Here is a 27,182-nt window from a genome sequence, read left to right on the forward strand (position 1 = left end):
TATATATCTATATATATATATATAGTATTGTTAGTTTATACATATAAAAATGTAATTACGTAATTTATTTTAAAAATATATATACTGTATATATATATATTTTTTTATTATTTACATTTTTTTGTTTTTTTACATATTAACGTTTAAAAAACTTTTGTCTTCTATTTGGCTATGTTTTAATATTTAGGTTTTTTTTAGTTTATACTTTTTGAAAGTATTTAAAATGAATAGAAATATAACAATGGTATATAAATATATTTTTTAAAGGCATATCTGGCTGGTACAGTCTCTCTCTACCTCAGAGCACAACTTCATCTCACAGTCTGACCTCAGCAGGAGGACTTGAAGTCTCCATCAGTTTTTCCCATCATGCAGATAGAGAGCGAGTCATCAGTTCAGCCCGTGGACTGGGATGGGACGTGGGGCAAGACAGTGAAGATGAGGCAGATATAGAGGATGAAGTCACTTTGGAAGAAAGCACAAAGTCTCTGGCATTATCACTATCCATGCCTAGAGCGTGGCTGCCCATCCATTGCCTGCTGCTGCCAGGACATGAAGACTTACAGCGTTCCACCTACTGCTACTACAGATACAAACTCTACAACCAGCAGACCTTCTGCTCTGAACTTAGACATCCCGTTCCAGACGAGAGTGAAGGAGAAGAAGGTTTAGCCACCGTGGCATTTCAGGGGAGCAAAAGCGTGGTGCTGAGGAGGACTCAACCCTTGCGCTGGTACCTGAGGGAGGAGAGGATGGAGGTGCAGGTGTGGGTGGCCTTTGGGAAGGAGAAGAGAGTCCGGCCTCATAACGCTGACCGTCTGGTGGGCTCTGCTTTTGTTGATCTCTCTGCTCTTGCTGGGACCTTGAAGCACCATCAAACAATCAGTGGTAGATATTTGCTTTTTATTTATCTGTGAAGAGGCTATTTGTGCACTTTAGCTTTATATTTTTATATAATATTATGCTGGCCTATTATATAATCGTTATAAAAATCATTATGCAGCAACACTGTTACCACATGATAATTTCACCCTTATTAAACGGAATTTTGCAAGACAAGTAAATACTTTATATGTACTACCGTTCAAAAGTATTGGCTTGGTAACATATTTTTTTTTAATGTTTTTGAAAAGATTTTTATCCTCACCAAGGCTGCATTTTTTATTTGATCCAAAATACAGTAAAAATAGTAATATTGTGAAATATTTTTACAGTTCAAAACTATTCTTTCTATTTGAATGTATTGTAATGTAATTCTGTGATAGCAAAGCTGAATTTTCAGCATCATTACTCCAGTATTCAGTGTCACATGATCCTTCAGAAATCATTCTAATATGCTGATTTGCTGATGGATTCTTTGATGAATAGAAATTCAAAAGAACAGCATTATTTGAAATAGAAATGTTCTATAACATTAATGTTATTACAGACCATTTAAATGATAATGATTGTATATTTTAATTTAATTTAATTTAAAGTTTATATAAATACTAGCCAATATTTTGAGCCAAACCTAAGGCCTATCCTGGTGTTTTTTTTTATTATTAATCTATTAAGACTTTATTTATAGAGAACTATTTGGTAATGGGGTTGAAAAAACTGCTAACTGTATATCAAATAAATGTAAAATAAAACAACATGTATAGGTATAGTTTAGTTTGAGATCATAGTTTGAGATTTCTGAAGGTTAAGCATTTCCTTTCATTGCCATTTTGTTGAAGAACATTTCAGTCCCTATTTTGAACCCCATTTTTAGTAGATCTCAGAAAAATCCTACTTTCCAATGATGTGTCCTCTGCTCATTACTAATCTAATATTTTGGTAACATTTTGGTATTCTCTCCTGACTAACACATGGTTCTCTCTCATGGTAGGTGTGTATCCTTTGTTCAAGCGCTCTGCTGTAAACCTGAGTGGCGCTGCTCTCAGAGTCCATATCACTGTCACAACAGACTGTGTACCACATGAGCCTCAAGCCCCTGAGGAGCTCAACAGCTCAGGAGAAGATGAGGAGGATGGAGGCCTCCCCACCACAGTGCTGTCAAGACCATTTCAATCCCCCAGCAGACAGCTGATCAAATCAACCATGAACACTGAAGCTCCACCATCCAAAGAGATCAACAATGAAGACACCTTCATAGCCAACATAACTGTGGACAGAGCCATGCATCTGAGCCTGAAGGGTAAAATAACCACAGGGATTCCTGATTTTACTTCATTCTCGTTTACAAGTACCTTGTTTTAACGCTGTTGTCATCCTCAGGTTGTCCTCTCGCTGAGCGTGGTGGAGGATTGCCTAGTTGCTGTGTTTCTTACGCCATCGCCGATGCCCCGGGCACAGTGACCACAGCACTCATCAAAGACAGTGACTGCCCCGTGTGGGACCACCAGCAAGAATGCAGGTAAACCCATTTGACATTCCTTTTCACAGAAAGTGAATTGTGACAAATTATACAAAAGAGGGGAGGATCTCTATGAAATCCGAGCACAAGTGGTCACAGGAGATGCATGTAAAGACCCAGGTGGAAGCTGTCATGCATGTATGCATCTTAATACAAGGTGGAAACAGGGCCCATGTTAAACTCGTGGCTGTTTTTTGTTTTCAGACTGTCGAAGGAGCTACTTTTGGATCCTCAGCAGTCCTTGGTTTTCAAAGTTTGGCATAAAGGAGGTAATGACATAGCAATCATTCACAACACCCTAGCACCATATTTCGCCATAAAAGATTAGTTTTGCATTATGTTTTCGTTTGCAGAGGTTGAGCGGGTGATTGGATTCGTGTCTGTTGACCTGTCACCACTTCTGTCAGGATTTCAGTCAGTTTGTGGCTGGTATAACATCACTGATTTCAGCGGGCAGTGTCAGGGGCAGCTGAAGGTCTCTGTGTCTCCTCTGAGGGCAGTGCAGGAATTCCGTGCACAAAGACTGCCTGCCCACGAGGCCGCTGCTCCAGACTCAAGTGTAAGCCATTTACAGCTAAACCTTTCTTATTATTTTCAATGTTGAAAAAGTTTTTGTTGTGCACTACACACTGTCTTCTGCTTCCTGGATGAAAGATTAAGATGTCACCTCAGATAATGATCAGATTCCATATGAAATCCAAATATTGTTCTTCACATGTATTCCAAATAGAAGTTCTACATATGCAAATACTATTCGGTCGATTCTCAGAGCAGAGGATCAGCACGCCTCCTGATCAATTTGAAAGACTGCTCTCTGACAGGTATCTGTTTAGGGAAAATGATATAGAAAAGCTGCCTTATTGTCAGATTTACTGTCTGAAGTAATAACTGTGGGGATGTGTGTTCAGGTACAGTGTGACAGATCGCCACGATGAGCATATGGACAACATAAGAATGTTCCATCAGAGTTTGCATGAGGAAGAGAAAGCGTCCCAGTCCTCCTTCGCTGGAGATTCCCACCCATCCAGTTCAGCACTCTTTTCTGCCCTCAGGTACCACACTGTCTTCTGCTTCCTGGATGAAAGATTAAGATGTCACCTCAGATAATGATCAGATTCCATATGAAATCCAAATATTGTTCTTCACATGTATTCCAAATAGAAGTTCTACATATGCAAATACTATTCCTTAACAAAAGTGACAGTAAAGGCATTTATAATGTTACAATAGATTTCTGTTTCAAATAAATGCAGTTCTTTTGAACTTTCTAGTCATCTATCACAGTTTCCACAAAAAACATCAACAGTGTTTTCAAGATTGATAATATTAAGAAATGTTTCTTGAGCAGCAAATCAGCATTAGAATGATTTCTGAAGGATCATGTGCCATCACAGGAATAAATTGCATTTTAAAATGTATTAAAATAGAAAACAGTTATTTTAAACTGTAATAATATTTCACAATTGTTTTAATTTTTACTGTATTTTTGATTAAATAAATGCAGCCTTGATGAGCATAAGAGACTTCTTTCAAAAACATTAAAAAGCAGACCCAAGCCTTCGAACAGTAGAACAGTAGTTTATTTGTCAGATTTAAAGTTTACTTTATTTTGTTATTTAACAGATTATTTAAGATAGCAAGTATTATGGATTCAACTAGGGATGGGCGATATCTTATAGTTTGCGATATACCGGTAAATATTCTCCCCACGATAAAAATTAGTCTTCCCGCGATAATAACAATAAAGTCTAGTTGCTGACATATTTCTGTGTGCGACAGTGCGGAGCGACATGACGGAAGGTGGATGTGAAACCAGTGTTGCCAACTAATTTTCAGGGGAAGTTGCTAAAGGAAAGTCGATTTGTTGCTAAAAGTTGCTAAATGATGTTGTGATGTCATTGCGCGATGACATCATTACGTAATTGCGATGCAAAAATGTGTCACTACGTCAAATCTCAGCAAAAAATATATTTCATATGTTAATTTAGATTTGTTCGTAAAATAATATAAATACATTATATAATAACAAAATATAAATAACTGTATTTTTAAATACAACATTGAATTATTGAACACTTACACATTTTTAAACCATTACAATTATTTATTTTTTTATTAGCTAATAAAACTACACATTCTGAACAATTATAGTTTTAAGCAGTGTATTAGTAGTTAGTTAGCATGCTACACTCTTAAGAAAAGTCTGTAAAAATAGGGCACAATCTACTATGTTAATATGAAGGAATTTTCCGTATTGATTTTTCAAGGGTTTTTTACCTGCGTTTTAAATTACCCATTGTATTTTGTGTTTTCGGGTTACAGGGTTACAACGGATAATGGATAACACATAATGCCCTGAAAAATGACTAGTACCTTTTCCATTTTTCTCAATATTTTTCTTACAGTGTACTAACTGATCAACAATCACAGGTACAAGCTAAGGTGTATCATAAATTAACAGTTATTCAATTATTATTATTAAATTGCAAATTGCAAATAGCAGCTAACTTAATTCATGTGATGTGTGTACTGCTAGGCATCTTTGGTTTCCTCATTTTTTGTAATTTAGATAGAAATTGTGTGCCTTTTTATCGTTTGAGTCACTTATCAAAAGTTGCTAAAAATTGCCAAATACATTTTGAAAATAGCTACATATTTTGCTAAGGTGCTTTTGGAAGAAAATGTTGCTAGGGTAGTGTGAAAAGTTGCTAAATTTAGCACCAAAATGGCTAAATTGGCAACACTGGTTATCACACCACATCGCCTGTTGCTGCCTCCTACAGAGAGACTTTCGCGAGTTTTCCTCCTTTCATAAAGACTGGAGATCAGGCGGAGTGATGTCGCGTGAGGTCTGATCTGTCAATCTTCTCACGTTCTTAATCTGAGGGTGTTTTCACACAGCGCGGTAAAGTTAGTTTTAGGTTTGATATTCGCTGGATATTCGCCTAGGCTGCTTTAGGAACCGTCTGCAAATTTACCTCTCAGTACAAAACGAAGTCCAATAATTAATACAAATTATGTTTACAACGCCATAGTAAATGCCTTGTGGGCAAACTGACAGAAAATATTTAACCAATATGTCGCCATAGACAATATCTCCCTTACTGTATGTACAGTACACAACTATTTTCTATTTTACTATTTTATAATTCACCAAAAGTTGTTTTTTTTCATGTTCCAAATGTTGTAGTACATTTGTAGTTACAAGACTCACTTACTACAGGTGAAATGTTGCCAATATCTCCCTAACTGTACATACAGTACATAATTATTCTTAGAAAACAATTACTGTAATTCACCAAAAAGCTTTTGTTATGTTCCAATGGTTGTAGTACATTCCTAGTGGCCAGACTGACTTACTACAGGTCAAAGTTTGCCAATATCAACCCTTTACCAGCTGATAACTCATATAGTAGAGCTTATAAAATATGTAAAGGAGTCAAAACAGAACTAGGAATTCCTTCATTGCACACAAAAACAACGATCTGCTACAAGGAAATGGCATTTTGACGCCTGTCCCAAACTGTATTGGATTTTGGTTTGTTTATTTGTCTTTGGTCTGTGTTGCAGAATCTCTTTTCAGTGGGTTTTGGTCCACTTGTTTGGTGCACACCATGATTTGTGTCGTGAACACACACTGAAGACTGACATGGAAGAGAAGGAATTGTTGAATAAAGTTGTTATTTTTGTTTTCTTTGCGCACAAGAAGTATTCTTGAACGAATTTCAGGCATTCTCAAACATTTTTGAACGATTACAAGTTGTTTTTTTATTAGCTAGTAAACTAGTAAAACTACACATTCTGAACAATTATAGTTTTAAGCAGTTTATTAGTAGTCAGTATGCTACACTCTTAAGAAAAAAAATCACAGGTTTTTACCTTCATTTTCAATGATGCATTGCATTTTGTGTTTTCGGGTTACAGGGTTACAACGGATAATGGATAACAGATAATGTCCTGAAAAATGACTAGTACCTTTTCCATTTTTCTCTATTTTTCTTACAGTGTACTAACTGATCAACAATCACAGGTACAAGCTAAGGTGTATCATAAATTAACAGTTATTCAATTATTATTATTAAATTGCAAATTGCAAATAGCAGCTAACTTAATTCATGTGATGTGTGTACTGCTAGGCATCTTTGGTTTCCTCATTTTTTGTAATTTAGATGGAAAATGTGTGCCTTTTTATCGTTTGAGTCACTTATCCAGTCCTCCTTCGCTGGAGATTCCCACCCATCCAGTTCAGCACTCTTTTCTGCCCTCAGGTACCCACACTGTCTTCTGCTTCCTGGATGAAAGATTAAGATGTCACCTCAGATAATGATCAGATTCCATATGAAATCAAATATTGTTCTTCACATGTATTCCAAATAGAAGTTCTACATATGCAAATACTATTCCTTAACAAAAGTGACAGTAAAGGCATTTATAATGTTACAATAGATTTCTGTTTCAAATAAATGCAGTTCTTTTGAACTTTCTAGTCATCTATCACAGTTTCCACAAAAAACATCAACAGTGTTTTCAAGATTGATAATATTAAGAAATGTTTCTTGAGCAGCAAATCAGCATTAGAATGATTTCTGAAGGATCATGTGACACTTCTTAAGAAAAGTCTGTAAAAATAGGGCACAATCTACTATGTTAATATGAAGGAATTTTCCGTATTGATTTTTCAAGGGTTTTTTACCTGCGTTTTAAATTACCCATTGTATTTTGTGTTTTCGGGTTACAGGGTTACAACGGATAATGGATAACAGATAATGTCCTGAAAAATGACTAGTACCTTTTCCATTTTTCTCTATTTTTCTTACAGTGTACTAACTGATCAACAATCACAGGTACAAGCTAAGGTGTATCATAAATTAACAGTTATTCAATTATTATTATTAAATTGCAAATTGCAAATAGCAGCTAACTTAATTCATGTGATGTGTGTACTGCTAGGCATCTTTGGTTTCCTCATTTTTTGTAATTTAGATAGAAATTGTGTGCCTTTTTATCGTTTGAGTCACTTATCAAAAGTTGCTAAAAATTGCCAAATACATTTTGAAAATAGCTACATATTTTGCTAAGGTGCTTTTGGAAGAAAAAGTTGCTAGGGTAGTGTGAAAAGTTGCTAAATTTAGCACCAAAATTGATAAGTTGGCAATACTGTGTGAAACTGAGGAGGAGTTTATCGCTAAATGAGGAGCTCCTTCTACAATCTGGAACAGGTTTGGTCAGGGTCACAAAAAATCAGTCTGAATAAATGTACTACAGCAGCATGTGTGCGATACAGTTTTGCATGTTTATGAGCCTGTTTACAAACCTGTTGTCCAACAAAGATATCATTTATTGACATGCTTTTTCTCCAAATTAACTTAACATAAGTCATGTTTGAAATCACTTTTTGTGATCAGACATGGTTTCATATCACAGAATGAGGCAGAAATCATACTATTTTATAGTATTATACACAGTGATAAAGGCTATGTCGATTAGCATTGCATTATAAATATGCTTTATCCTTATAAAAACACCCAAGATTGCTTGAAGAACACCGATAAACCATATGTTGATGCAATCGTATGTTTATAGTGTTTAAGTTTCCTCAGTTAAAATTTCTCTATCAGCATTTTATTCAGCTAAAGTGATAACTGGATACCTTTGTCCATATTAGGGATTTCCTGGAGCATCAGTGCTAATAGCCTACTTCTGCAATGCATATATGGAGTTTCTGCACAAAGGTGCCCTCCGCCTTCCAGTATGAATTAAACAGTCAATGCATTACGTGTGTACTCAAAAATACCCAAGATTGCTTGAAGAACACCGATAAACCATATATTTTGTGCAATCGTTGTGCATTTTATTCAGCTGAGCTAACTGGATACCTTTGTCCATATTAGGGATTTCATGGAGCGTGTCAGTAGTATTACTTCTGCGATGCATATGTGGCGTTTCTGCGCAAGGGCACCTTCCGGCTTGCAGTATGAATTAAACAGTCATTACATTACATGTGTACTCAGTAATGCTCACAACACCCTATTATGAGTAAAAATAGGAAAGACAATACTTTTCTCTAAACAAACAGGATTCCCTGAATTATCGTCATTGATATCGTTATCACAATAAATACCAGAAATATCATGATATATTTTTAAGCCCATATTATTGCCCATCCCGAGATTCAACACAATCCGATCATTTTTTTATTTTCTAGATTTAGGTATTTATGTGGATTGACAGTTCATTCCACTTTGGCTTTCGTTTTTGATTGTCAGTGAAATTTTTTTTGTTGCATTTTTAGGAAAAACCTCAGTGAGCTGGATGATATTCAAAGGTATTTCAGCCGAAAGTTGTCCACTCCAGCCTTCCCAAAGCTGAGTGAGCTGAGAGGAACCTCCAGGCTGGATGAGCATAGAGACTCAGAGACAGACACCACTCGACTGCTACTGAAGTCAAGTCAGCTGGTGGGAGAGGTCAATAACATCATAAAAGGTGAGTCAGTTGTTAACTGTTAGTGTGACTTCCTGTTTATTTAAAGCCATTTTTAACTCTTTATTTTAACTCAGGCTTAAGTGAACACCAGACAGAAGAGGCTACAACTAGCCATAAAAGCTCTGCTACTCTTGATGTGGTTGAGGAGCACTTAACATCTGGAGTAGATCAGCTGATATTATCAGAGTCTGATAGCTGTGAGATAGAGCCACGCTTTCATAAGGAATCAGACATGATGTCGGAGGATGAAGATGAAGTCTCGCCCATCAGCTCTCCAGCTCCAGCAGAGATCAGACAGTCACCAGCTGCTGCTGAAGATGAAAAGCTCCACCACCGCTCCAGCGATCACTCATCTGATGAAGAGGAAAAAGATGAGGATGAGCATGAAGACTTTGAGGAAACTTTAATACAGCCCCGCACACTCAATGAGGTCACTTCAGTCACAGACAGAACCAGCCCTTGGACCAGCCTACTGTCTGACCCAGATATGGGATCTCTGGAGAGTCTGGAGTTAGTGCAGCATCACGCTCATGATGACACCATGCACACTCAAGGAGAGGAAAGAAACAGCAGAGAAATTCTTCCAGACTTTAACCCGCAGTCATTGACTGCAGAATCACAAGCTGTTGATTCTGATTCCGATATCTGTGAAAGATCTGAAACTGATCTCGATACATGTAGGAGTGACGGTGCTATTGCCACAGACCATCGGGAACAGCAATCTTCTCCAGATGGTCTGGATGGAGATGGTGCTCTTTCTAGTATTAGTGAGGTGGAAGATTATGAACAAAGTAATAGTGAACCTGAAGAAAGCGATGAGAGACCAAACTTGCCTCCCTCTGCAGAGTCTGGTTCTGAAACAGATGATAAAAGTGATGAGAGAACAGCAAAACCGTATCCTTCCAAGCTTTGTATGACCTGAAAATGTCGATTCTTTCTCTAGTTCTTTTGACAGCATATGTGGCATGCTGCTGATTACCACAAAAAAAAGTCTTCATCTGCCTCCGTTTGTAAAAACCAACAAAAAACTTTGACACTTGCCCCATAGACGTCCATTATAAATGGAAGTCTGTAGGACAAGTGTTTTAAACTTCTGCTTTTCTTAAAACATATCTGGGTTATTTTTATCTAAACACCCTTGTGCAGTTTGGAATCTGTAGAGATTCCAAATTTCTTCCTGTCGGCTCACCATCTGGAGGCGTCCATGAGGGCTTTGAGGATGGCACCTGTCTTTCCATTGGCAACAACTGAATCTGTGAGTACTCTCCCATTTTTTGAACAATATGAAAGCTGCTGCTACTGTTTGGTAATCTTGAAAAAGTTAAATGTGCTGTATGTATTCTTTTTTTGACTGTACTAAAGCATAAAAATACTGTAATATGTTTGCAGATATTTAGGAAACATGCTAAGTTCACATACTTGTTTCTCTGAAAAACAATGCTACAGCCAGTTATTCAACCTTGAAATATGCGTTCTGTGTCAGAATGTCTGTTTTTGTTTTGGTCTGTGTGACTCCGCCCACTGCTAGCTTACCCAATAGTATTTTAACACCCTTGGTTGCAAGTTGGTGGAAATATCATTCTATTGTATCTATTGTTCTATCTGTCTGTTTGTCTTTTATGTCTGTCAGTCTGTCCTGAAGCCTCCTCTCAAATCTGTTGATCATATATATTCCTTTAACACCAGGTTTTTTTTTTTTTTTGAAAAACCTACTGTTTAAGCTTATCCTAGTCTATTGTCGTTATTCAGAAGATATGAGTGACTACATTTTCAAATGTGGTCCATAATGACTAATCTTTATCTTGTAAGCACAATCTACAAATTTCATGGATCGTGGTACGCTTTCTTATTTGTAAAATTATTTATTTGTTTTTAAGCCTATCATGATTTAGCTATTAAAATTCATTCTTTTAGGAGACTGTAAATCCTGGAAATCTATATAGAAGAATGCCTCGATCAAGACCAAGCATCCCTCCATCACAGAGAAGTGAAGAGACTAGAAGAATTGCAAAAATATTTGCTTCGAAATTTACAGAAGAAAGTTAATACATTCATTCAAGATTTCTGTGTTTGTTTTCATTTTTTTATATTTAAAGTATGTGATTGGGATCCTTATTTATTTCTTACATGATGCAATATGGTATACTTTTTAACAGTAATTTTAATAATGTGAGCATTAAAAAAAGTTGTTTATTTTCAGTAATGAATCTATTTTTGTAATAAAGAATTTTGTATTTCCATCTACGGGAATTGTTTTTGAAGGTCCTGTTCTCACTATTTAGTTTTACCTCTTATAAATGTTGTCAGTTGTCTGGGGCAGTTAATGTCTGTCAGACTGAGCTGCTCAAAGGCTAGAAGCCTTTAGCTGACAGATGAGAAAATTGCCCAATTTGAGCTGCTGCAGACAATGGCACCTACTGACAGTGATGTAACCAAAGTATTATCCAGAGACAAAAGAAGCCATCGGCCTGACAAAAGCTCTCCTTTACCCTCTCAGCCTGTTTAATGAGCTCTAATTAGAGAGATGAGTCCAATCAAGCAACTGGTCCTCGTGTTGACCTTCTAAACCAGATGAATCAACTGACAGCTTCTGAGCTATAGAAGATGGCAGCAAATTAAGCTAAATATAATAGATGAAAACTATGAACCATCACCAATTATTAACCATTTTACTACATAGAGTGGAGGAGGCTTTGATGATAAAATTGTTATAATTACTTGGTTGCATTTGTTTATTTGACTAATGCATCAATGATGACAAATTGCACACAAAATTTCTGTTTTAATGTTTATTTTTTTCGTAGAGTTCCCAGATCAGCATCACACCTTTACTTGGGAGTCTGGTAAATGTTAGGTTGAATCTTGTCAAGTGGCTGTAAAGCAGCATGTCTTTGTGGCCATCGGCGAGTCTCAGTGCTCGATTCATTTTTGGATATCAAAGTGGAGCATGTGTCGACACAGCCATGATGCTTAAGAGGAGGAAGATTTGATATTGGAGATAAATGAGGATACTGGAAACCAGACAGCAAGATAACAGGAGTGGTGCCACTGAAAACATTGATTGTGGTTGGTGAGTGCAGGAAGTTTGGATGATGCCCAAAACGGCAAAAATCAGCATCTTGATTGTATATTTGAGCGTGTATGATGAGGTTATGGATCTTCTCGGCTTGAAAAAGGCGTCGATGACACAACATCTGAGAGCTTTGAAGTGATTCCACAAAATCTGTCAGCAGAAGCTTTCCTTCTATGAACTTCTGCCAGAGATTCTGGAGAGTTAAAGATAGAAATCTCAATGAAAACTTTGAAACCACTCTTTCAAGTCTTTGAAATCTGAATCTGCATTTCATGAAACACATATCTCAGCTGTACCTCAGACTGACTCAAGGAATGATTGGTCTTCTCCCTAAGAAGCTTATGAATCGTTCGAAGGCTGAGTTTCTGCTGCAAAGTTTCTGCACAAGCATTAGATCAGTTATACAGTGACACACATTAGAAAAAAGCATTATATTACAAGCCAACCAAGAACTTACCCAGACTTCTCTGTTTGCGTCGCACTGAAGACACCATTTGACCAAGAATCTGGTACTTTTCAGCTAAAAGCTTTTTAGAGTTGTTCAAATGTGGCTGATGTGCTAAGTTCTGCTCTGCAAGCCAACAGTTGGAGGCCATCAAGATCTTTTTACACCTCTGAAGATGCTGTAACTGCAGGCAAGTCCTTCAGATCATGTACAATGACACTATAAAAGTATTTAGACACTTTGCAATCTGCAACAAATGCTACCTGACATTTTCTCAGAGCTATAACTTTTCTGAGCAATTTTTGCAATCAGCTAATCTCAATATCATTTTTAGTTTAACTAACGTTTTTGACAACCAGATTTTTTTTGGCTTCATTTTTTGTCGTTCGTGACTGTGTAGTTTGGTGTTGAACAGTACCTTTGAATTGTGTCTGACTGTTTCTCGCATCCTTTCCTCGTCTTCCAGGAGCTCCAGAAGTTGAGCAGTGTTCAAACGTTTGAGATTGTCCAAATTTGGCATTGAATCCCCTTCAAGAGGCATTGCAGCCCATTTATGAAAACACTGCCTCTCACCCAGGACTTGATGCTGTGAGATCATGCTGCATTTGTACATCTTGTAACATGATCACAAGCTCCAGAGAGGTTGGTTACTAGGGATTTCAGAGCTTTCATTGGAGCCAACATACCAACAAAGAACTACACATTCTCTTCCAACACCCTTGATAAATGTAGATGAGTTTGAACATGAGTCAAACTGTATGAGGGTCTTCAGCACCTTGGACAGCTCTAGAATAGTTACAATAACCTTAGAAAAACATTAGAAAATATTAGCCGTATTATCTGTCTGTATATTCTACTGTTTAGATATGAATTATCTGCTTAATTCTATGAAACGTGAATAATGATCGTCCACATCCACATTTACTGGCTTTATTAGATTTTTTTAAATTTATTATAGGCATACCTGTTTCCAAATTTCCTTTGTTATAATAGCAAATATGCTCATAATAAACATAAACATATAACTAGTATATTTATTCTATAAAAATTTATTTTTATTTATTTTATCTTTTAATTTATTTTTTTTTTTTTAATGTTTTTTTTTATTTATTTTTATTTTTTTATTGCTTAATGTACATAACGAGACAGGGAACAACCAACAATGCAAGACACTTCCATTGAGACAAACACAGAGTTTACATTAAAGAAGAAGAAAAACAAATATATATATATATATAAATAAATAAACACAAGGAGCAAGGATGAAAACAAAGATGTAGTCGATGTAGACATTATACAGAAAAAATAAACTAAAGTAATAAATAATTTGACAAAGAGAAGCATAACTTTTCAGATTTTCTATTATGTTTTTTGAAGCATTTGAAGCTCTGAAACATTTTAGCAAACTCAAATAAAAATATATTGAAGGAGGGTTTACTTTTTTTCCATTTACAAGTATGGATATGATATTTACCCATCAACAAAACAAAATTGACAACATCAGAGAAGGATTAATTTAAATCACACTTAAAAAAAGAGGACATCTTGTTGGGTTATAGGAGGAATTGTCTCCATTTTTACTGACAACCAGCTATGTATATCGAACCAAAATTTAGAAGAAGCCTCACAGTAAAAGAAAAGGTTGAATGAGTCTCTTGAAGAAAGAAACAATTCACTTTTACTTGCTCTTTGCAAAAAAGAAAAAGTGCCTTACGTTTAACATTACACCTAATACCTCGAACATTTAAAGATAACAGAGAAAAATACATAAACTTGAATGAAGAAAAAAAAAACTGCTAACTATCAGATATCGTTCCTCTTACACAGGCATATAGTAACACATTTAAGGCCGATAAAACAGCCATATGGAATGACGTTCAAGTAATATTTTCGATATTATCTTTGTATAGAATTCTAAATGAAGTAACTGGATCTCTACAATCGCATGATCTTGATTAAGATGTTACTGTGCCTTAATAGTCAGTAGGACCTCTCCACGCAGAAATAAAGTTAGCTCAAAAGCAGGCACATCACTTCATTCACCACGGATTAAGATGTCACTCTCTGACCGTTAATCACTGCATATCCGTCACGAAGGTATGCTTTCACGTTTTTCTTTCTTGCCTCCTCAACTTTAGGCCATAGACGAACATGAGCCTCCCTGTCGTCCTTACAGAAATCCTCTCTAAAGTGGATTTTTCTCTCCATGCAGACCGGTGCATTTTTCGACATCCTCCAAACCATGTCACGTACAATTCTCATGCCAAATTGAATGATGATTTGCCGCGGTCTTGCCAAGGCGGTGTCCACAGTATTCTGCAGTTGTTCAGGAGAGTGAGGGACGATCTGTGACAGAATATCAAATATCAACCTTCTGGCATCCTCATCTTCTCTTTCTGGAACCCCATTTAGCCTCAAACACCATCTGCGTTTGTATCGGTCATGTTCCACGCATTTCTGTTTCAACAGGTCATTTTCCTTCTGTAACTGAGTTACCTGTGATTTCAAATGATCCACATCCTCCTTAACGCCTTTCAACGCCGTCGTATTGGCATCCAGAGACTCAGAAATTTTGACAATGGCATCAGTGTTCTCTTTCAGTTGGAATTCAAAGGCACAAATGTATTCCGAATTCTCGTCAAACTTACGACTGAGGCTTTGGATGGTGGCGTACAGAACGCTAGTGGAAATCTCTTCCTTTTCCTGTACTGCTTTCACTCGTTTGGGCCCAGGACTTTTGAGAGGGGTGTGAGGCATAGTCTTCTGTCGAACATCTTTAGCAGACGACACTTCAATCTCCATCGTATCAATAGTTTCTTCTCCTGCTTCCCCTGAAGCTATTCCAACATAGGCATGTTCTCCAGTTTTCCCCGCCATAACGCTTCAGCGAGTGCAGCATAAAAAGGCAAGCGAATAGTCTTGTAAAAGCAAAAATTCACACGAATGTAGTAACAAAAAACATTAAAGTAAATAAATAATTATAAATGCGATAACCGTAGACCAAGAATGGATGGCCTTTTACACAATTATATCAGAGCCTGTGAAAAGTTCGACTTGTCACTCCGCCATCTTGACACGCCCCCCAAGCAGCGCTGAACTTACGAACTTTAATATGCTTTATACAGAGGCAAGATGAAAAGAAAAAATACCATCTAAACTTTTCTAAAGACAGTAAGTTGCCCTCAGACATGCATTCATATAAACTCCTACACCTAATTGAATCGCGATTGGTTTAGCATCTCAACCGATTTGAATCGTCACATATTTGAATCAATTTTCAACCGGCTCGCAGTTAATCGTTACATCCCTAACAGCTACTGAACAGGTCTATTCAACACAGAACACTGACTGATAAAACTCAATGAAGATCATGTGACGCTGCGTAGTGTTTGAACAAAACCACACCCCTGCTTACCCAGCATTCATTAACCTCAGCAATGGTGAATCCTCAAAAAAAAAAAATTCAATTCAAAATCAAGAGAAAAGTATTTTGTGTAAAGAAAATGATACCCGTTTTTATAGTTTACAATGTTGTAAACATGTAAATATATAGTTTATATTTGTATAGTATTTCCATGACATTTAAGCTTTAAATCAACAGGCAGCACAGGAAATACTATGATATATAAATACAAAACACATTTTATGATTTAAATTTGATGACTTTTGAGAATTGAACATGTATTACTGTAATAAGCACCTTTGGAAAAAATGTAATACCCAAAAGTAAAATACCCAGCACTATGGAAATGAAAATTCTAGAAGACAAATGTGCTCAATTTTCATTAAAATAACATGTCTTAATGGTTCTAAACATTGCCTTCAGTTTCTTTCAACAAAATAGAATTTATTTCTTGTGATTCTGGGGTCCAAGTTTTGTGAGATACACCCCTACAAAGATGAAATCTCACTTCAACATCAAGCAAATATCATGAGAAGCAGCACAAAACCAATGATATCTGCTCAAAAACAAGCCATTCTAATGTCATTAGCAGGAAGTTGATCAAACGGCTCAGATGTGATTCAGACCGGGGATCTGTGATCAACACATTAGTGCTTGTTCTGCTGACTCTAGAGCTCCTTTGAGTCGTGCGCCGTTCAGCTGTAAACAAGTTCACATACACGGACAATGCTTCCAACAACAGGCAGTTTAAAAAAAGCATGCAAGTGGATGAGGAAGAAATCATGAAAATGAACAGGAACGTGTCTAGCTCATCAAATTGAAAAAAAAAAACATATATTTCAAACCATTAAGGGGTCTTAGTTTGTGTAATATTTAGATGACAATTAAGCACATTTTGTTTCCAATTTGTCATTATTATAATACAACAAAAAACTCATTACTGTAAAAAACAAACAAAAAAACTATTATAATTATTACAATAAGACTACTTAAATCATAAAGATTGAAATGGTAATATATGTGCATTAGAGTAATATTGTTTGTACCATTTTAACGTATTCTACTTTCAAAACAACAAAACGAGCATGGAGTTTGATAAGGAATGAAAAAGACTCATTTGGACACATTACAGTAATGACACTTAAAATGTGCTAAATTGTCATAAAATAATCATAATGCCAAAAGTCTTCCTTATCTTCATGTAAAACTTGTTTACATAAACTTCTTTTTTTGCCACGGGACACAAAAAAAAATAAAAAATTTTTTTTGCAGTAATTGCAACTTTTTTCTCGGAGTTAAAATTCTGAATTATAAAATTATTTCATAATTAGAACTTTTTTCTCAGAATTGCGAGTTCATTCTGTGTTTATATCTTGCAATTCGGAACTGCAAGAAACAAAGTCTGAAATGTAAGATATAAACTTGCCAGATACAAACTTCTAATTCTGAGGAAAAAAAGTCAATTTTGAAATTTGAACTCGAAATTTATTTAGAATTTTTTCCTTGCAATTCCAAGTTTACATCTCGCAATTCAGAATTTCTTTCTCAGAATTGCGAGCTTATTCAGACTTTGTCACGCAATTCAGAACTGCAAGATATAAAATAAGAATTGTAAGTAAAAAGGTGAGAATTGAGAGATAAAAAGTCGTAATTACCGTAATTATTATTACGAATTCCAGAAGACTGTGAGCTGGACGTGTGTTTTGTGTGCAGTTGCTGGTCAAACAGATGTTGAGTGATTCAGTGCGATTGTCTTGATGCTTCAGCTCTGAGAAGCAGTGCAAGACACAGAGAAACCAAAGTGAACGTGACGCATGCGGCTTTATCGGGGGTTTGTGGTCCGCAGACGAGCCGTTTCTGAGGGTCATTAGTGAGGATGTGTTGAGGAAAGCTGATCTTCTGACAGGGATGCATGGAGTTTATTCACAAAATATAAAGAGCAGTTCATGATTTGGCCGTAAGATTACTAGTTATCAACCAAAAATCCAACCTGGAACGCTGAATGTGCCCTGAAAAGGACCCCCATGTAAATTGTTTTTTATGTGGGTTCTTTACACGCCAAATATCAATTAGATCAAGAAACTGAGATATATTATAAACCAGGGGGTTATAGGAAAAAGTGGTGAAAGGAGTGGGATATCTATCCTGCCATTCATCTGGAACAGCGTTAAAATCCCCTCCAATAATAATTTTGTCTGTAAAATATGTGTTCTTCCAGTCATCAATTTTTGTAGCCATATTCTGAAAAAACAACTTATTAGCAGCCTTGTTAGTGTAACCATAAACATTTATCAAGATGAAATTACATTCATTTGATTCAAGAACCACCATAATCCAGTGACCCTCGTTATCGCTTGAACTTGCAACAATTTTGCTGTCCATCCATTTGAACAAAAAGGCGACCCCTGCTGAGTGGGAAGTTCCATGAGAGAATAAAGCCTCTCCACCCCATTGTGACTTCCAAAATCTCACATCTACATCAGTTGAATGAGTCTCTTGAAGAAAGAAACAATTTACTTTTACTTGCTCTTTGCAAAAAAGAAAAAGTGCCTTACGTTTAACATTACACCTAATACCTCGAACATTTAAAGATAACAGAGAAAAATACATAAACTCGAATGAAGAAAAAAAAAACTGCTAACTATCAGATATCGTTCCTCTTACACAGGCATACAGTAACACATTTAAGGCCGATAAAACAGAACTCAAAATAAGCCATATGGAATGACGTTCAAGTAATATTTTCGATATTATCTTTGTATAGAATTCTAAATGAAGTAACTGGATCTCTACAATCGCATGATCTTGATTAAGATGTTACTGTGCCTTAATAGTCAGTAGGACCTCTCCACGCAGAAATAAAGTTAGCTCAAAAGCAGGCACATCACTTCATTCACCACGGATTAAGATGTCACTCTCTGACCGTTAATCACTGCATATCCGTCATGAAGGTATGCTTTCACGTTTTTCTTTCTTGCCTCCTCAACTTTAGGCCATAGACGAACATGAGCCTCCCTGTTGTCCTTACAGAAATCCTCTCTAACGTGGATTTTTCTCTCCATGCAGACCGGTGCATTTTTCGACATCCTCCAAACCATGTCACGTACAATTCTCATGCCAAATTGAATGATGATTTGCCGCGGTCTTGCGCCCTTCACTTTTTTGCCAAGGCGATGAACTGTGTCCACAGTATTCTGCAGTTGTTCAGGAGAGTGAGGGACGATCTGTGACAGAATATCAATTACGACCCTTCTGGCATCCTCATCTTCTCTTTCTGGAACCCCATTTAGCCTCGAACACCATCTGCGTTTGTATCGGTCATGTTCCACGCCTTTCTGTTTCAACAGTTCATTTTCCTTCTGTAACTGAGTTACCTGTGATTTCAAATGATCCACATCCTCCTTAACGCCTTTCAACGCCGTCGTATTGGCATCCAGAGACTCAGAAATGTTGACAATGGCATCAGTGTTCTCTTTCAGTTGGAATTCAAAGGCACAAATGTATTCCGAATTCTCGTCAAACTTACGACTGAGGCTTTGGATGGTGGCGTACAGAACGCTAGTGGAAATCTCTTCCTTTTCCTGTACTGCTTTCACTCGTTTGGGCCCAGGACTTTTGAGAGGGGTGTGAGGCATAGTCTTCTGTCGAACATCTTTAGCAGACGACACTTCAATCTCCATCGTATCAATAGTTTCTTCTCCTGCTTCCCCTGAAGCTATTCCAACATAGGCATGTTCTCCAGTTTTCCCCGCCATAACGCTTCAGCGAGTGCAGCATAAAAAGGCAAGCAAATAGTCTTGTAAAAGCAAAAATTCACACGAATGTAGTAACAAAAAACATTAAAGTAAATAAATAATTATAAATGCAATAACCGTAGACCAAGAATGGATGGCCTTTTACACAATTATATCAGAGCCTGTGAAAAGTTCGACTTGTCACTCCGCCATCTTGACACGCCCCCACATAAAAATGTATTATTAAAAGACTTGGCAACCCTGTTACCATTTTATTTTCCCCTGTTCTACCCGCCTTTTTTTTCAACGCGGAAGTAAAAGCCGTTTTCTGTAAATGTGCGAGACTTCTGGTTCATTAGCCGCTTTAGGGAATGATGAGAAGAATAACAATGTGCAATAAACAGTAAAACTGTTTGCACTACAAACCAGTGTGTTCATAATTAAGATAATACATTAAAATAATATGGTAAGATACACCAATTTGCAATATCAAGCAGCTAAACGAGCTGTTTTGTACAGCTAAAAATAGCTGGAAGCGGATGACACCGGAAGCCAGTCCCATAAAATTTACAAATGGCCACGCTCGCTCTTATGGAAAAAATAAGGTGGATAAATAAACAAAACTCAAAATGACATCATCACCCTTTCAGGAAGTGAATGCTGCAAGAACAAGTAATTGTGTCCTCATTTTTGCACTTATTATTTAATTTTGCATAGCTTAGCAAAACACTAGGGCAATAAATTGTCAACCCTGTTACTGTGATTTTCTAGAAAACAATCTGTCTTTTAAAATTAGATATTTTTTAGAAGTATCAGCATTATACTCTTTCTAGTAATACCATGAACATGGCCAAATGAATTATAAAACTGTCAACATGCTATCATCAACCCTGTTACATTGTCATATTCAAACATATTATTTTTCATTAAATTAACATAACATTAAAATATATCATTTTAAAATGGAAAGGACATCTAACTTATACATGACCCTTCTGATTATTTTCTGAACAGGGGGAAGTGTCAAGAATATGACAAAACTGACAATGCACCGATTAAAAAGCTTGACGTGTTCTATAAAAGTATCTTTGTTTTGGATTAAATCCAATTTTGCTGTCCTATATGAGGTTACATAACACTTGATCTTCTTTCCCTCCTGATAAACTGTCTCAAGAGTATGTTACTTTAACGTTAAAGTGTTATCCTGTTGTAGCAAGTGGCCCCGTTTTAGTGACTAAGCCACCCCGGACTACCGGGGAAAATAACCCAAATAAGGGCACGCAAATACGTTCCACGTGAAAAGAGCAAGAGGCGTGAATCTCAGTACAAACAATCTTTTATTAAGGCTAAAAGAATTGGCTGATATTAATTTAAAACCCACAGCCGGCACACACCAATGTCATAGGTCAAAAAAAGAAAAACAGAAAACATCCAAATAATAATAATACTGTAGAAAGCGGAGTCTTCCTATATAAGAAGCGGGTGAATGTAACAGCACCAGGTATGCAAAAGAGAAAATCACACCCACAAGATTCACTGCAAATAGTAACACAGCAATAGTGACACACACGAAAATGGCCACCCCGAGTGAAATAATATCCGTGGTGCTGTCAAAACCCGACCCGCTCCCGGAAGCACTCCACTCCTACAAACAAAAGAAAAAGAAAACATCACATTAAAAATAAACCACAAATTGAAGGTCCATATTCACAACAAACGAAACGAAAGAAAACAAAATCAACTTTTGAAAGAGGAGTCACGAAGGAAGAAAAAAACAAAATTACAAATTACTCAAAACAAAATACCAAACAGAAAACAAACAAATAAACGAACAAACATCAAGCCCACTTGAATACTAGACATGGACGTAATTAAACTCCCAAAAGCAGCAGCGTGGCTCGAACAATGCAGAATAGGAAACGAGCTGTATTAATTACCACTTCCGCTCAACCTATTCCAAAACACACACACACACACCACAATTACAACTACAATAAAACATGCGAGGTTATTTAGCTATTAGAGCAATTTACCTACCTGTTAATACGATGGTGTAATGCTCATGACAACAGACTTAAGAATCATACAACAACCTCTTTAAAGGCTCCTCTTTAAAAGGTGACCGTGACAACAGCTGGTGCTACGACCTGGGCTACGTTACACTGCGAGGCCACAATCAATGGGGGCCGTGAAGGCACACCGCACTGAAACACAAAAACTCATATTAAGCTGAACACAATTTCCCCCAGCTTCCCATACGTCATTACTTACCTGAGAGCAAACAACGCACACACCCAGTATATCTCAGCAGCCTAACAACACACATGGAAGGCCATAACAGGAGGGAAGGGGCGGGCTTTCAACCATGACGCACTCCAAGAGGCAGAACCAACCAACTTATATACCCTAACTGGGCAGTCGCTCATTGGCCACCTAATTAATGATGGTGACGTTTTGACAACCTCACTACATCCTGTTATACTTTGACTTCAAGGTTCAAGAACTTAGCCACTTAGCCATCATTTCCTTTCCACCCTGCAACCGGACTAACTTGTCATACTTTGTGTGTTCACACCGTAGGTGCTTTACGGCACTTGCCCTCAGAATGACGTAGTATCACTCATTGATCACTGTTCATGTCCTTTCACTGACTGCAGTCCGTTCATGTAAACAGTCTTTTGGAACAGATATAGCCACGCTGGACTAAATGTGACCATGCTAGCTAATCCTCTTTGCTTCGGTGATCCCAAAGAGTCTGGAGTCCTCTGGGCTTCAGAGGCACAGCAGTTTTCTGCCTGATGAGTGGAAGACCATGCAACACTATGGCTGGCAATTCAATCTCTTGCTGCTCTATGTAAGTAATAACAACTCCTATGTATACTATAGGAAAAACTAGAAATCTTTTTTGATTGAGGTCACACACTTATGCAACGTTTTTTAACACGTCAAATGCTTTGTATGTTTTAAATAAGATATCAATATTTCACATCCTATTTGATATAACTGGTTAGACTGATTTTTTTTCCAGAATGTTTTTTATAGTGAAAATCAGACCAGTGTTATTTAGTATAACTGAGATACTATTAGTTTTTATTATTATTTTGAATTAGATTTTCTTCTTTTCTCCTTTTTTATTGTAATTTTTGTTAAAGTTTTAGTAATTTTGTTATGCATTTATCATTCGTATTTTTTATACGTTTATATAGTTAAGATTATAGTATATAGTGTATAGTTATTACATTTATAGTTAACTTTCAGTTTTAGTTGTAATACTTCAACTTAAAAAGTTTTTCATATTTTATTTTATTTCAGTTCATGTTTATTAGATTTTATTGTTATTATAATTAATGTTTTAGCAATTTAATTTGGTCATTTTTATAGGTTTGTACAAATGTCTATATAGTTTTCATTACGTTTTTAGTTTTAGTTATTTTAATATGGCTTCATATTTTAATTAACTGACAAATGTTTCCTCAGCAACTAGCTAAAATAAGTTTTTAGATTTTATTTCAGTTAATGTAGATTATAGATTTTATTTGATCTTTTTTACCTATAATTTTGTATTTTTGCTGTGATTTATTATTTTTATTAGTTTGTTGTGTTTAATGTCTATATAGTTTTTAATTAAGATTTAATTTTAGCTATTTTAATACTTCAAATTAAACTAAACAAAAATGACAAATGTGTAGCTAAAATAAATTAAGTTTTGTTTTGTTTTTTCAGTTAATGTTTATTTTATTTCAAGTAATGAAAATGTGTGGTTTTTAATGGTTTTAGTTAATAATAATAACCTTGAATCAGACAGGACCATAAATTTAATTATAATTTTGAATCATTTTTGATTTTCTTTTTGTGCTTCCCTGTTAATCAAGCCATTATGAAGCCATTGTTTTACAATATATTTTCTCTGTTGATGCATGTTAGTACAGATGCTTTTATGAGTTGTTCTCTTTATCTGTGGTCCATTTTGTGTGCTTTCATAATAGCAGTAATAAAACCATATTAAACCTGAAACGTGAAAAGTTCTAGAGTCTAAAGAGAACAATGCATCACTTAAATGTGTTTGAACTTATGGCAGTGAGTGTGCATCTTACTGCTGTCAAACTCAACTATGCAATTCTGCTTTTACAGTTTGATGTTCCTATGGAGCCTCTGAAGAACACCGGGCTCTGCAATGTTCACTGAGATGAGTACTTTGTTCTAAGCAGCTCAGACTGCAGCAGGACAGTCATGAGTGCTGACACAGCCAACAGGGTGGATCTAGACCCTGATTACCATTCTGAACTGGCAGACATGGTAGCAGCTATGAACATGGCTGCCAACAGACTGACCCCTCCTAATGGATACAGGACCACCCCACATCGCCTCAATCTCTCCGATCGCAAGCTGTCACTGCAGGAGCGATCCAGTTACCAGAGTGGCGTCACCCCATGGATAGCCAGAAGACCCACTATTGAATCGAAGCGGGTGTCTATCGCTGATGGGGATGTGAGTTGGGCAGGAGATTTTATACTTTTGCAGCAGTTACCTCGGATTGTTGAGCATCAGTGGAGTATGTTCACAAAAATGAACGTGGAATTCTTTAGAGCTGTCACAATATCAGACTGTAGAATGCATGGTTATCAAGAATGCATTTAGGTGTGGGATTTACCATTTTCACACAATTGCTTGTAAATTTCACAAATAATTATAAAGAAATGTCAAGAAAGACATTAAATTAGAATATAACATTTTGAAGTAAAGACTGAAATATTTTCTTGCAAAATAATTTTTTTAAATGTTTTATTTAGAATAAATGTTTTTTTTTTTAATGCTGTTTCTTTTATGTTTTTGGCCACTGAGTCATACTCAAAATATGAGTAATAAAATGTCAATATGTATTTTTTTATATTTCTTATACAAACAATAATACATTCCCATTTCTACCCACAGGACTGTGTCCAGCTAAACCAGTACAAGTTGAAGAGTGAGATAGGAAAGGTTGGTAATTCTACTTAAAAATCTTAATTTGTTTTAGATATTTATGATTGATTGGCTATATCTGGTAATCTTCTGTTTTTTACCCAGGGTTCATATGGGGTGGTCAAATTAGCATATAATGAAGATGATGACCAGTATTATGTAAGCATATATGTGTTATGTAAATTTATATGTGAATATATATGTGATTATTATATATGTGATTTTATTATATTTATTATGTAAATATATATGTGATATGTAAATTTATATTTTCTTCTGTAAGGATTTAGCCATAAAATGATCATTTTTAACATTTAGCTATTATTAAAAATATTTTATCTATTTTATTATAATTATTATTATTATTGCAGGCTATGAAGTTGGTATCCAAAAAGAAGTTAATGAAGCAGTGTGGATTCCCACGTAAGCAATAAAAATGGTAATTTTAGGCTTGTGACTTTGGTCTACAGAATATTAATATTAATGTTGTGATGGTTGTGTAGGGCGACATCCTTCCAGAGAATCCAATGGATCACAAGAGAATCTTTTAAAGCACTCTGGCCTGTTGGACCGAGTTTATCAGGAAATCGCTATTTTGAAGAAACTTGACCATCTTAATGTTGTTAATTTAGTTGAGGTGAGTCAAACACTGTGTCTTAGATTGTATGCGATTTATTACCATACAAGTCAAATATGTTATACTATAAATTATAACTCTGTGTTATTTTAGTATTATTCATATAGTTTTTATTATTATTATGAATTAGCTTTTATGTCTTACATTTTCTTTATTTCGTTTTTAAATCTATTTTATTTTATGATATTATTTTATCAAGCAGTTTTTAATTTAAATAACAACTCTGCCATAATTAACTAAAATGCATCTTTCCTGTGATATTTAACTGAAGGTTCTTGATGATCCGGCTGAGGATAACTTGCACATGGGTAAGAAATTCTGTTAGTCAGCAATCTGCAATATAAAACACTTTGCTTTTTACTCTTTGATCAATTTTTTTTTCTATTTATTCTGTGTGTCCCTTTCATAGTCTTTGAGTTGGTACCTAAAGGGTGAGTATTTGTAACTATAGGTCATTACCACACATATACAAACTGGATGTTTCTTTAGTTTGTTTTTATCTCTCTAATTTTCACCCGGTACTAGTCCAGTGATGGAGATCCCTACAGACAGTCCTCTATCAGAAGAAATGGCCCGTTTCTACTTCAGAGATGTCATCCTAGGAATCGAATATTGTACGTTCTCCTAGTCTAGGGTGTTTTAAGTTGTCTTGTATTTGTCAATGTCATTTATAAACTTTAGGATTTGGCGCTAGTTTTTGTTTCATGTTTTATTTTTAGTGCACTATCAGAAAATCATACACAGAGACATCAAACCCTCCAATCTGCTGCTGGGGGATGATGGACACATCAAGATCGCAGATTTTGGTGTCAGTAATGAGTTTGAGGGGAATGATGCTCTCCTATCAAACAGTGCAGGAACACCAGCTTTCATGGCACCTGAAACTCTGACTGACCAGGACCTGAGATTCAGCGGAAAGGTGAGGAGACTTCTAGAATATTCCGGTTTACATACAGTGAAGACACTGATTCCTTATTATTTACAAACAACTCTCGTTGGATTCAGGCTCTGGACATATGGGCAATGGGAGTGACGCTGTTTTGTTTCGTCTTTGGAAGGGTAAGACGTTGACCTTTTAAAATATGAATGTGGTTAAGAGCATCTGTGGATATAATACAGATCTGTTCGTATTTCTTTGTGCAGTGTACTTTTCATGATGAATACATCTTAGGCCTGCATGAAAAGATCAGGACTGCGCCAGTGGAGTTCCCAGACATGTGAGTCACAAGCGCTGTACTAAACCATGATGGGAAAACAGAAATAAGCGGTATAATTAATCTATATATTAATAATATTAATTAAATTGTATAATATTTCAAGGAACTGATAGATAGATAGATAGATAGACAAAACGACAGACAGACAGACAGACAGACAGAGACAGAGAGAGAGAGAAATGGTGTAATTGTTTTTGTGTTGTTTGCACAGGCCTGTGATCAGTGATGGGCTGAAGGATATCATTATCAGAATGCTGGACAAAGTTCCTGAAACTAGAATCATGTTACCAGAAATCAAGGTGAAATCATGTTGAAAGATTGCTGAGAAGTATTTTTAAGTGTAGATGGTAGCGTTGCTCTTGAGTGTGTGTAATATTGAGTCTGTGGGCAGCTGCACCCGTAGGTCACTCTTGATGGCACGGATCTTCTGCCTCTGGAGGAGGAGCACTGCACTGTGGTGGAGGTCACTGAAGAGGAGGTGCAGAACTCTGTCAAACTAGTTCCCAGCCTTTCTGCTGTGGTGAGTACATATGAAGAAAAAAAAAACTGCATTGTGATTTTTGATTTTTCAAAAATAAAAAAAGCTAGGAATAGTTCTCCCTTAGTTTCTCTATGCCACACACACACACAATTAGGCACAAAAATGCTACTTAATTTAAAAATGCTAATTAAAGGGTTAGTTCACCCAAAAATGAAAATTAGCCCATAATTACTCACCCTCAAGGCATCCTAGGTGTATATGACTTTTCTTCTTTTAGATGAATCCAGTCGGAGTTATATAAAAAATGGTCTTTGATCTTTCAAGCTGTTTCATGGCACTCAGCGGG

General features: G+C 36.2%; 1 protein-coding gene and 1 pseudogene across 1 annotated transcript in view; both read left to right on the forward strand.

Annotated features, from left to right (window-relative positions):
* c2cd3 (C2 domain containing 3 centriole elongation regulator) overlaps positions 1-11,053 on the forward strand; it is a 26,598-nt gene extending 15,545 nt beyond the window's left edge. Inside the window, 11 exon segments of the mRNA XM_016465541.1 lie at positions 268-888; positions 1,874-2,182; positions 2,263-2,401; positions 2,606-2,670; positions 2,755-3,018; positions 3,135-3,222; positions 3,310-3,453; positions 8,694-8,884; positions 8,959-9,778; positions 10,031-10,139; positions 10,799-11,053. Of these exon segments, the coding sequence (XP_016321027.1) occupies positions 268-888; positions 1,874-2,182; positions 2,263-2,401; positions 2,606-2,670; positions 2,755-3,018; positions 3,135-3,222; positions 3,310-3,453; positions 8,694-8,884; positions 8,959-9,778; positions 10,031-10,139; positions 10,799-10,930 (2,882 nt within the window). The 3' untranslated portion in view covers positions 10,931-11,053.
* A 10,982-nt stretch (positions 11,054-22,035) lies between these two features.
* The window catches only part of LOC107672384 (calcium/calmodulin-dependent protein kinase kinase 1-like), a 7,231-nt pseudogene continuing 2,084 nt past the window's right edge, over positions 22,036-27,182 (forward strand).

The sequence above is a fragment of the Sinocyclocheilus anshuiensis genome, unplaced genomic scaffold (assembly GCF_001515605.1).
Source record: "Sinocyclocheilus anshuiensis isolate Anshui unplaced genomic scaffold, SAMN03320099.WGS_v1.1 scaffold144, whole genome shotgun sequence".
Taxonomy (NCBI): domain Eukaryota; kingdom Metazoa; phylum Chordata; class Actinopteri; order Cypriniformes; family Cyprinidae; genus Sinocyclocheilus; species Sinocyclocheilus anshuiensis.